This window comes from Salmo trutta, chromosome 20 (genome assembly GCF_901001165.1).
Source record: "Salmo trutta chromosome 20, fSalTru1.1, whole genome shotgun sequence".
NCBI classification, from domain to species: domain Eukaryota; kingdom Metazoa; phylum Chordata; class Actinopteri; order Salmoniformes; family Salmonidae; genus Salmo; species Salmo trutta.
Genome location: NC_042976.1, coordinates 6,138,269 through 6,151,262, shown reverse-complemented (window position 1 = coordinate 6,151,262; position 12,994 = coordinate 6,138,269). Strand labels below are relative to the sequence as shown.

Sequence of the window (12,994 nt, the reverse complement as noted above, 5' to 3'; positions counted from 1 at the left end):
ATAATTTTGCTATATGCTATAATTTTCAGACAAACACGTTACTTCCTTCAGCACACTATTACAACAGTGTGACTGTTTTGGAATAAAATGTTCAATATATTTCCTTTAACATCCTCTGTGTTGTGTGCTTATTGTTTAACTATTGATATGTTCTAGGTCATTTTGAGACCTGAAGGAGCATCAGGTACTGCTGGAATGTCTACCAATAGCATGTCCATCTTTTTGTGATAAATTACACTGGTCACTGTTCAAAACATTTATAAAGTATTAAGCAAGTATGAATAGGCTCACTTTAGATTAGGGACTGCAAAACTACTTTACTAACAATCAGTAAACGGTTCATAAGAATATTTATTAAACATCTGACGAATGATCTTCTGAATCATTGTTACAGACTATAAAAGTTGTTTATAAATGTGTGAATAACTAGTTTACTAAAACAAATCTGGTATTAATGATAAATAAATTATGAATAAACTATTTACTAATCCATGATAAACTATTTAGTGTGTTACCCTATCTCTATATTCATTCAGAGTAAACAGTATCTGAGAAAGCTGCTCTGGTGTGACCCCTGACCTGGCAGCAGTGATGTAGTGAGAGTAGTGGTAGTGAGAGTAGTGGTAGTGTTCATAACCAGTATGTTGAGTTTGAACTGTCTGCTGTGGTCTCCTGCACTGTTGTGTTGAATAATTAATGTATATACCGTAGTAGTTATTTATAAATGTCAGAATACCTAGCTGAATAACATTTCACAAATGTGGGCTTAATATTTAAAGGTGAGCAAACTGTAAATTCCTTGCATATTCTTACATTTTACCTTCAACTACTTACACAATACAGAGTTTATTTAGACCTGGACGTTATCTGATCTCATGCAGTGTTGTACATTTCAACTTTACTACCATTGATGAAGACATTGTGTCACAATTGAGGCACTAGAGGGAGATGTTAAACAACATATAGAACGACTCATGACGTCCTCGGAATGTACTATTAGAATACTTACTATTTATCATTAAGTAACACGGAACAACCACAGCCTTAGGTATTTGGAGTACACAATCCACAATGACTACAATGTATTTTATAAAACAAGCATATGCCTTCTCCAAGTCATTCCAATCCAATCCAGACAAATCATTCTGTATCAACACCACATGTGTCTATGATGACAACACTGACGTAATGTCAGTGTATTGTTACATTAAATAATTACAACAATTGTAGAACAAAACTACATCAAACCTATGTTTGCCGAACTAGGGAATCATATTATAGGAGCTATAAATGTCTTATCTTCAAAGTTAAAATAAGTTTAGCTGTCACTTTGAACCATGGATAAAAGAAAGCATAAATTATTGGATTAATTAAGGAATTAAAAAGTGCCAGATAACTGGTGAAATATGATAATAAATGATCACCTAAAACAGAAAAAACAAAGTAAATAAATAGAGATGGAATCCAAGAAATGAGATAGGTGAAAACAACAATAGCAAGAGTTTTTGCTGCTTTTTTCTCAGACTTATTTGCCCGTACAGTTTTAACACCATACTTACTGGCAGCCTCTTTTGAAAATACCTTTCTGGCCTGTGATCTGGCCACCACAAAGATTTTCATATAAAGTGTTATAATAATAGAGCATGGGACAACCATTGTAAATGCAATGTAAATTATATTATTAACCCAGGTTTTTCCTTCAACAACAAAACATTCTTTCAAACACCCACTGGGTACCTGTACATTTACAAAGTTTTTTACAATAACAGCATCGTATATGATAGAACACCACCAGGTAATGGATATACAACACATCATTCTTCTTATTGTTATTCTAGTGTGGTACAATAAGGGATCACACACAGCAACATAGCGGTCAATAGATATCAATACCAAATTACCCAGAGATAAAGAAGTACATAAAAAAGAGATGTAGAATTGAAACGAACAGAAATAATCCCCAAAACCCCAGCATGGTTCCATTGCTGCTACAGTCGTTACTGGTATCACAATCAGTCCCACCAGGAGATCTGCCACAGCCAGAGAGAGGATGAGCAGGTTGGTTGGAGTGTGGAGCTGCTTGAAGTGAGAGATGGAGATGATCACCAGTACGTTCAAAAATACTGTAACTGCTGAAATCAATGAGAAGAAGATGTACAGTGTTATGTAGATAGATGTCGATAGCAAAGCCTTTCTGCAAGAAGAGTTTCTGTCTTGAAAACAGTATTGAACATCTTCCTTTTTCTCCATTTGTAACAAAAGGTAAAAATGCTGAGGTCCTGCTCCTGCTTGGTCCTGTGTGTGACCCTGTCAGGTCCGCCTTCTGACAAACTCTGAGCTCTGCCTCTCTATTTATCCCTGAGTTACTGACAGAAACTCCCCTCCCCAGCGTCTTTGATCTACACACACAGACACACACACACATGTGCGCGCGCACGCTCGTACATGCGTGAGCCCACAAATGAACAAACAGTTATATAAATAAATAATTTATGAAAGCATGATGTAATGTATGACAGGTTTGGATGTTGCTGTGCCCATCTAGGCTGTCCTTCAGCCTTACTGATAGTTAGAGATGAGATTGTTTTCACCGATTTAATCAAATCAAAATGTATTTGTCACATACTCCGAATACAACCATTGTAGACCTTACTTGCAAGCCCTTAACCAACATTGCAGATCAAGAAGAGTTATGAAAATATTTACCAAACAATCTAAAGTAAAAAATAACACAATAACATAACAATAACGAGGCTATATACAGGAGGTATCGGTACTGAGTACTGAGTCAGTGTGGGGGAGAGGGTTCAGGTTAGTTGAGGTAATTTGTAAATGTATTTAGTGGTGAAGTGACTATACTTAGATAATAAACAGTGAGTAGCAGAGAAGTACAAAACAAATGGAGGGGGGATCAAAGTAATTGTCCGGTGGCAATTTGATTAATTGTTCAGCAGTCTTATGGCTTGGTGGTAGAAGCTGTTTAAGGAGCCTTTTGGTCCTAGACTTGGTACTCTGGTACCGCTTGCCGTGCGGTAGCATAGAAAACAGTCTATGACTTGGGTAACTGGAGTCTCTGACAATTTTATTGGCTTTCCTCTGATGCCGCCTATTATATAGGTCCTGGATGGCAGGAAGCTTGGTCCCACTGATGAACTGGTACGTACGCACCACCCTCTGTAGTGCCTTACGGTCAGATGCCGAGTGGTTGCCATACCAGGCAATGATGCAACCGGTCAAGATGCTCTAGATGGAGCAGCTGTAGAACTTTTTGATGATCTGGGGAACCATGCCAAGTCTTTTCAGTCTCCTGAGGGGGAAAAGGTTTTGTCGTGCCCTCTTGGTTTGTTTGGACCCTGATAGTCATGAAGCTTTGCTTGTTTGATGGTTCGTCTGAGGGCATAGCGGGATTTGCTATAAGGGTCCGGATTAGTGTCCCGCTCCTGAAAGCAGCATCTCTAGCCTTTAGCTTGATGCGGATGTAGCCTGTAATCCATGGCTTCTGGTTGGGATATGTACGTACGGTCACTGTGGGGACTTCTTCATCAATGCACTTATTGATGAAGATGATGACTGAGGTGGTAAACTCCTCAGTGCCATTGGATGAATCCCGGAACATATTCCATTCTGTGCTTGCAAAACAGTCCTGTAGCGTAGCATCCGCGTCATCTGACCACTTCCGCATTGAGCGAGTCACTTGTACTTCCTGCATTAGTTTGCCTGTAAGCAGGAATCTGGAGGATAGAATAATGTTCAGATTTACCAAATGGAGGGCGGGGGAGAGCTTTGTATGTATCTCTGTGACGTGCTGGTAAAAATGTGGGAAAACCGATTTAAGTTTGCCTGCATTAAAGTTCCCTGCCAGTAGGAACGCCGCTTGTGGATGAGCATATTCTTGTTTGCTTATGGCCTTATAGCGTTGGTTGAGTGCGGTCTTAGTGCCAGCATCGGTCTGTGATTGTAAATAGACGGATACAAATAATATACAGTAGATGAGAACTCTCTTGGTAGATAGTGTGGTCTGCAGGTTATCATAAGGTACTCTACCTCAGCCGAGCAATACTTCGAGACTTGTTTAATATTAGACATCGTTCACCAGCTGTTATTGACAAAAAAGACACACACCCCCTCCCCACGTCTTACTAGAGCTCTATATTATCCAGTGATTGCACGTTAGCAAGCAGAACAGAAGGCAGCGGGAGTTAACTTGCTTGCCTATGGATTCTCATAAGGCAGCCCGAATTGCGTCCTCTTTTCCTCTGTCTTTTCTTCACACAATTGACAGGGATCTGGGCCTGTTCCCGGGAGAGTAGTATATCCGTCTCGTCGGACTCGTTAAAGGAAAAAGCACTTTCCAGTTCGTGGTGGGTAATCGCTGTACTGATGTCCAGAAATTATTTTCAGTCATTAGAGACGATAGTAGCAACATTATGTACTAAATAGGTAAAAAAATAAGTTACAAACAACGCAAAAAAACTAACAAAATAGCACAATTGGTCAGGAGTATGTAAAACATCAGTCATCCTCCTCGGCACCATCTTAACATTTGTTAGGTTCCACGGGTAGACCGTCATAGTAAATAAGAATTGTTCTTAATTGACTTGCCTAGTTAAAAAAAGGTTAAATAAAAAAAAGATCTATATTTCCCCCAAAAAATATGTTTTCTCAACTGAGCATTTTTATTGGGAAAATATAGTATGGGTGATGTTTTGGTCACTCAAAGGCTGTTTTAGATGGGAAATAGGATAACTGTGCAGACTAACTGTTTTGGGTGATGTCAGTGCTGAGTTTGGAACATATTCCACAACCTCAGGAGACATGACGGCATGCCACATGTCAGACGGCCAGTGTGTAGGAAAGTAGTACCGCAGTATCACCTAATTGTATCTGTTGTAATGGCCAAGTATATTATTTGATTAATGTGGTATTCGTTTCCTGACACAGGAACAAGCCAGTTGATCAGAAAATGTCATGCTGTATCAGAAAGTGCTGTCTGTCTATACAGAAAAATACTTTGAAGTCAGCCCTCCTCAACAACTTCAACGGTAGCCCCCACCCAGACCCATGGCACAAGGACCATCTATAATGCTAGTCTAACTGCTGTATAGTAACAGCAAACATACCTTGAACAAAATCCTGTGATTGTATGACTGTCACTTCTGGGGCATTAATGTTTATGACCTAATTCGGTAGCACTTTATAATAATGTTCAGAAATAAATCAGTTGTAAGGCATTTACAGTGTTTTGAACGTAAACCATTTACTAATCAAATATTTTTTTGAATCTAAAGTGAGAGCTATTTTTACTTTTGAAATAATGATTCAATGTTTTGAGTGACCTGTGTAATTTCTCACAATAAGTAAACATTTAAGATGTCAAAATGGGCTAGATGTCACATTCTGACTTTAGTATGAGGTCATTTTTCCATAGTAGATTGGTCAGGGCGTGACAGGGGGGTGTTTTTGTCTGTATTATGGGTTTTCTGTTTTCTATGTGGGTTGTCTAGATTGTCGTTCTATGTTGTGGCCGGGTATGGTTTCCAATCAGAGGCAAGTGTTTTTCGTTGTCTCTGATTGGAAGGCATACTTAGGCCGCCTGTTTTTCATGGGGTTTTGTGGGTGGTTGTTTTGTGTTTCGTTGTTTGTACCTGACGGGACTGTTGTTGGTCATTTTGTTATTTTGCAAAGTGTTTTCGTTAAAAGTAAATATGAGCACTTCACACACTGCATTTTGGTCTCCTTTAGACGACCCTTATTACACTAGAACATATCAATGGTTGTAACATATACACTTGGAGTCAGGAAGCAGGTGAAGAAGGTAAGTTAAATGATGAGAAAAAGCAGATTTAACAAAACAAGAGAAGTGTAGCGTACTGAACGTGAACAAAACCGATACTGCCTGATGACTGAGGCTGCATGAAGGGAGAGTAATCAGGGTGGTGATGATGTCCATGTGTGCGCAATGACGGTGCGCAATGATGGTTGCCAGGTGTGAGCAATGTGGGTTGCCAGGACCTATGGTTAGTAGACCGACGAAGTCGAGCACCCGAAGGAGCAGGAGTAGGCGTGACAGTACCGGTTTGGATTGAGTACATCAACAGCCGATCTCTCACCCCAAGGGGAAGTAGATGCATTTTGGAGGGCAGGTGGCAGGAGCAGGTACCCTCTCCTTAGCCTGGTGGATATCCACATCTACGTCCAAAAACAGGCCAGATTGATGGGCTGGAGGACACTCACAGGACCTTCCACCGACGAGGAAAAGCAGGTCCTCCGGCATCCTGGTCCCCAGGCAGTGATTCTCATCTTCGAACAGGAGATGGTGGGGTTATGTTGGAGTTGGAGCCACGGGAGGCCTTGGAAACTTTGTGTACGGGTGCAGTGATGATGAGGAAAGGAAGGCTTTCCTGGTGTATTGGTCCCACGGTGAGGGTGAGTGGTACTGTGATGTGCGTTACTGTACCGGATCCCAATGGTCATTTATCCAGGGCTTGGACAGAAAAAGGAGAAGTATGACATTAAGTTCAGGGAGGAGGCGAGGGCCTGGTCGATGAAGTTCTCCACGGCACTGGAGTCCACTAGAGCTGTAGAGACAACACTTGAGGGACAGCTAGCCAGTGAAATGGGAACCAGAAAGGGTTTGGCAGAAAACAATGATAATGGAATACTCACGCCTACCCTGGGAGACCGAAGGTCATGGGGCCGCCCCTCTACTCTAGTGTACCCCGGGTTGGTCATCGCGATGAGAGCGTCGAAGGATATGTTGTCATGCCGACAAGTCAACTCTGTTTGGACCTCTTCGTGCAACTGACTGTGGAATAGAGTGCGGAGCGCCGGCTCATACCGTCCGCTGGAGGCTGCCTCAGTCCGAAAGGTGAGGGCGTTCTCCGCAGTGGTCTGGTCACACTGCCGGAGTAGGAAAAGTCTCTCACCTCCCTTTCTGCCCTCTGGAGGATGGTCGAAGAATGCCCTGAACAGAGCCATGAACCTCTCATAGGAACTCAGGTCATCCTCTCCTCTCTCCCAGACTGTAATAGCCCATTCCAACGACCGTCCGGTCAGCAGCGAAATGACCGTGGCAACCTTGGAACTCTCGGTGGTGGGGCTCCCATCTGATAGGTGAAATAGAGGGAGCACTGGTGTAGGAAGCCACGGCATTTCGACAGAGTGCCGTGATACTTCTCCAGAAGGGACAGTCGGTCATCACTGACCTGGGTGGACAGCTGAGGACTGCTGGGGGACAGGCTCACTGTAACGACCCGTGGTAGGAGGCTCTCCGTCAGAGGTATGGAGAACCTCGCTGGTGGTCGTGGTGTTGGTGGAGTAGATGACCCTGTTCATCAACCGTCTGGAAGTTGCTGTTATCTTCTGCTGCTTCCATGTTTTCTGAGGCAGTATTCTGTAACGTATACGCTAGGAGTCAGGAGCAGAAGGTAAGTTTAATGATGAGAAAAAGCAGATAAAAAAAGGAGACGTACTGAACATGAACAAAACCAATACTGCCTGATGACTGAGGCTACTGATTGCTATATACAAGGAGAGTAATCAGGGTGGTGATGAAGTCCAGGTGTGCGTAATGATGGGGAGCAGGTGTGTGCAATGATGGTTGCCAGGTGTGCACAATGTGGCTTGCCAGGAATGGTGGTTAGTAGACCAGCGACGTCGAGCGCAGAGGGAGCAGTAGTAGGCAATACAATGATAAAATAATAAGTACAGTACACAACACAGGATGTTTAAGGAAATATATCTAACATTTAATTCACAAACACTGTTGTTTAACAACTATTTGTAAAGACGTGAGGAAGTGTTGTATTGCAAATATTTTGCTAATGTTGTCAACCTCACAAACACAAACTAATCATAAAACAGGGAAATATTTCCAGTTCTTCAATCTTTTAACTATTTTCAAACTTTGCTTTGTTTGGCTGCACTCTTACTGTGCCTTTAAAGGTACTAATCCTTTAACTGTAATGTTCAGCAAGTTATGTATTTACATATTGGTTTCCTTACCCTGTAAGCAGTCTATGAACTGCTCAAATGAGTGACTGCAATCCACACTTTGGTTTTGGTAGACAAGTCACTCCAAACAAACGCGAATGTTTGCATTTTTGGAGTGTGTCTGAAGTTACACATCACACTATTACAACAGTGATGCTGTTTTGGTATAAAATATTCAATATATTTATTTTAACATCCTCTGTGTTTTGTGTTTATTTTTTAACCATTGATGTTGTCTAGATCATTTTGAGTCGTCAAAGAGCAGCTGAACTCAAAAACCAACTTCTCTGGTTGAAAAAGGCTGATGTTGCATCGATATTAGACAGAAACATTGATTCTAGTGTACCAATGTTGTACAAAGTGTTAATAAGAGATTTGTGAGATTTAAGTAAGCTGTTATGTTCCTAGATCACTTGTAAATGCACGTCTGGACAATGCACGCTCGAAAATCAGATATTTATGTTACTGTTGACAATAAAAAGTCCTCAGAAATGTGCGTCTTCTCCCTTCGGACAAAGATAACACTTCCACCAAAGTGGGCAGGTGCAGTGTCCAGATGCGCATTTCCAAGCGCTCTCCTTGGTTGGGAATGACAGGGCTATGATTAGTGAGGGTTAGCTTTGGTAGGCTGAGCAGCGAAACTAACGTGACTTAAGGGAAACTGAAGGGACTGTGAGGGGAAGTTAGGTAGAGAGGAGTGGAGCAGGACAGACTTTTTTACAGCAGCCCTCAAATTTCCAATGGAAAATTAACATCCACGAAAAGGCCTCTAACCTAAATGGCACAGTCTCTAATGGGGGCACACTTATTTAAAAGGCCAAAGTCTCTGAAAAGCCTGTTCTTAGCGTGTCTAATCCTAGTGTCGTGACGTTGTATCGGTTAATGTGACGACTGCTGCTGATTAACGCTTTATAATTGCGTTATTAAATGAATCAGGCAATTAACTCATTAACCTGGGGCACCATGGGAAAATTAGTTGTATTGAGTTTCTATTTCAAAAATTAACTCAAAGATTATCAGAATACTGATTTTAGAACAGTCGCCAATAAATCAATTTCCCCTACAAACTCATTCTGAATGTCGCATAATCTGGGAATCTGCACAAACCCGAGTCCCACCAATGAGTTCTTACCACACCAATTTTAGTTGATTATTTATTTACTAGAAAGCTAAAATGATCATAAAATATACATATACACAAAAACACAGTCTAGGCTATTGATTAGAACTTAGTGTAATGGGCCAACACACTACGACGCGTGTTACCCAAAATGGGAATTTCAAAGAGAGAGAAAAAGAGAAAGTACACGAGAGAAACATACATTTGGGTGCATTTGTCAGCTATGCTTATTTTAAACCTAACCTTGCCCCGAACTGACACTCTTATGGGTCAGAATATAATGATGTAATTACGTGTTGAAGGTCTCCGATGGGAGTCTCCGCGTGGACCGTTTAGGCTTCTCAATGACGCACTTCTCTGGTGCAACTCTCTGGTTGTCCTCACGATGTCAGTGTCCTTTTGGCTTAGTGGTCTGATTCCTCGCCCTTGTTCTGAAAGGGGTCTTCTGAGGACAGCCAGCCCTGTAGCTCAGGGCTCACAGTGTAGGAATGAAAACAGTGTAGATACACGCTTCGATGGGGAGTGGAGACCGGGTGGTCCGGCTTGAATTCACCCGCTTAGACGTAGCTACTCATCTCATCAGTAACATGGTTAGAAAAGGGTTCCTTTGTCTTCAACCTCGTGTTGCGTTTTGGGTTAGTTGACTACTCAGACCTTGGCTGCAGCTCGGGTCACTTAGTCTGATATGTTAATTCTTACCTCACATGTCTTATACCCTTGTGTCGGAAGTGGGCGTCTTCCGCTTTTAGGGCAATTCTTGGGCGTGCCTAGTTACGAGGCAAGGTCTAGATTTTAGTCAAACCCAATTTTAGATAATTAACTAACTTCACATTTCATCTTTATAAAACATTCTCTTTGATTTGGACATTCTCCACACATCGTACAATGTGTAAACATCAAGCACATATTAGGAAAACTCTTAACCTGTTTGGGGTAGGGGGCAGTATTGAGAATTTTGGAAAAAATATGTTCCCATTTTTAACTGCCTCCTACACCAACTCAGAAGCTAGAATATGCATATTATTGTTCAGGTTTGGATAGAAAACACTCTGAATTTTCTAAAACTGTTTGAATGGTGTCTGTGAGTATAACAGAACTCCTATGGCAGGCAAAAACCTGACAAGGTTTCAAGCAGGAAGTACCCTGTCTGACAAGGAGTCGTGCGTCTTGCATCTTTTTATTGAAAAGTAAGGATCTTAGCTGTAACGTGACAATTCCCAGGGCTCCAATAGGCTCTCAGAGCCCGCGAAATAACTGAAGGTTTACGAGGGAGCCTCAGGTTGAAACAGATTATCGCCTTTTGTAAGTGGCTGCTCCGAGGACCTTTGAATGATGAGCGTGCATGAGTCGCTTCTGAGGAGAAATTTTATTCGGCTGTTTAGGCTCAATGCATACTCCCGGTCGGAATATTATCACTAATCTACGAGTTGAATGGCATAAAAATTGGTTTTAAACAGCGGTTGACATGCTTCGAAGTACGGTAATGGAATATTTAGACATTTTTGACACGCCAATGCGCCATGCGCGAGACCGTGAAGAAGCATTCTAGAACTCACGAACAAAACGTCGCTGTTTGGATATAACGATGAATTATTTGGGACCAAACCAACATTTGTTATTGAAGTAGAAGTCCTGGCAGTGTATTCTGATGAAGAACAAGCAAGGTAAGAACATTTTTCTTATAGGAAATGTGATTTTGGTGGATGCTGACCTGGGTGGGTATCTAAATAGCTAGCCCTGTAATGCCGGGCTATGTACTTAGATTATTGCAAAATGTGCTTCATCCGAAAAGCTATTTTAAAATCGGACATATCGAGTGCATAGAGGAGTAATGTATCTATAATTCTTAAAATAATTGTTATGCTTTTTGTGAACGTTTATCGTGAGTAATTTAGCAAACTGTTAGTAAATTCAACGGAAGTTTGCCGGGGGTTATGCGTTTTCTGAACGTCACATGCTAATGCAAAAAGCTGTTTTTTGATATAAATATGAACTTGATTGAACAGACATGCATGTATTGTATAACACAATGTCCTAGGTGTGTCATCTGATGAAGATCATCAAAGGTTAGTGCTGCATTTAGCTGTGGTTTGGGTTTTTGTGACATTATATGCTAGCTTGAAAAATGGCTGTCTGATTTTTTCTGGCTGGGCACTCTGCTGACATAATCTAATGTTTTGCTTTCGTTGTAAAGCCTTTTTGAAATCGGACAGTGGGGTTAGATTAACGAGATTCTTGTCTTTAAATAGCTGCAAAATAGTCATATGTTTGAGAAATTGAAGTAATAGTATTTCTAACGATTCAAAAATCGCGCCACTGGAATTTCAGTAGCTGTTACGTAGGTGGGACGAAATCGTCCCACATACCCGAGAGAGGTTAAAGTTACAATGTTCTCGTTATAACATCGTCCTTTGACTTTTAATAACATAACAAAAATGACATTAATTTTCATATTCCATCTATCGTCATTACCACCATTGTTGCTGATGGAAACCATTGTTCCAAAGTCCATTTATTGCATGATAACGTTCTCCAGGGTGAGAGGACAAAGGAATTTGGTCTCCTGCCTTAGATTTACAATTGGCGTAAGGTGTCATAAATCCCCCCCCCCCATCTTCCTATCCCTTGAGATCCCTTCTCCTCTGGTGGGGGTGAGATCTCTCCGCAGGATTGTGTAACTGGTAACCTGAGCCGAGCAGGACAGTCATGACACTACCTGTAAAGCATGGCTTAGGGGCCGCCCCACCAGGGAGGTACATAGATACTCGGAGACAGTCCATGGCCGCTTCATGGAATGCAATTCGGGTGGGGGAGGGCCCTCTAACTCAGCTGGTGCAGGGCAGCTGGTCCCCATCCTTAGACGCTGGGTGCAATGCCAGAGGTTGGCTGAAGCTGAAGCTGGTGGCTCGCCTACTGTGGCGGACAAATTGGCATGCTGGCCACAACTGTTATTGCCAGCTCACTGGCTGCGGCTGGTGACTCTTTCACCACTGCTGAAAGTGCTAACTTCCACGGTGGAGCTTGTGGGGACACCTGGGCGAGGATCATCAGGGATCTGGAGGCAGCTAGACATCAGGCCCCCCAGGTCAGGGAATGGTCGTTCCCCATGTCAGGGAGCTGACGGCCTAGCAGGGCAGGGGACTTGGAAACCACTACTAAATCTGAGGACTGCAAGCCAGGTACACTGGGAGGCCGCAAAACTAGCCAAGCAGGGAACTTATATAGGGTAGTACTAGTATAGGTGACTGGGTGCAGGCTGAGGGCTGTGCACTGTCTAACTGCACACCTAGAGGAGCAGACAACTCCGGGTCTAGTGAGACGGGAGACCCAAGGCCTAGAACTAGGGCAGGTGGTTTGGCATGTAGCACTGATGTAGCAGACTGCTTGCCAACTGAGGCTGGGGGCTGCCGACCAGCTGAGGGCAGATGCTGCAAACCTAGTGGGGCAGAGAACCTATAGCCTGGCAGAGCAGTGGACTGAGGGCCGACTACAGCTGGAGACAGTGAGAATGACTCTGAATCTGCCAGGGGAAATGACTTGACAGGGAGAACGACACTAGACCTGCCAGGGAGAATGACTCTGAACTTGACAGGGAGAACAACTCTGAACCTGACAGGGAGAATGACTCTGGAGACCAATGACCTAGTGCATATAGAGACCAATGACCTAGTGTAGCTGGAGACCAATGACCTAGTGCATATAGAGACCAACGACCTAGTGTAGCTGGAGACCAATGACCTAGTGTAGCTGGAGACCAATGACCTAGTGTAGCTGGAGACCAATGACCTAGTGTAGCTGGAGACCAATGGCCTGGTGCAGTTGGAGACAAATGACCTACTGTAGCTGAAGACCAATGCTAGGGACTGAGGGCTGACGAGGGTT

General features: G+C 42.7%; 1 protein-coding gene across 1 annotated transcript; it reads right to left on the bottom strand.

Moving 5' to 3' along the window:
• Positions 1-895: 895 nt before the first annotated feature.
• On the bottom strand, positions 896-2,481 carry LOC115155322 (trace amine-associated receptor 8c-like). Its single transcript, XM_029701890.1, has one exon. It carries the CDS (start codon positions 2,248-2,250, stop codon positions 1,285-1,287), a length of 966 nt encoding a protein of 321 aa, XP_029557750.1. The 5' UTR covers positions 2,251-2,481; the 3' UTR covers positions 896-1,284.
• Positions 2,482-12,994: the final 10,513 nt, after the last annotated feature.

Bases quoted from the DNA above. Each gene is read 5' to 3' on its own strand.
- LOC115155322 (XM_029701890.1), bottom strand. From the start codon at position 2,250: ATGGAGAAAAAGGAAGATGTTCAATACTGTTTTCAAGACAGAAACTCT.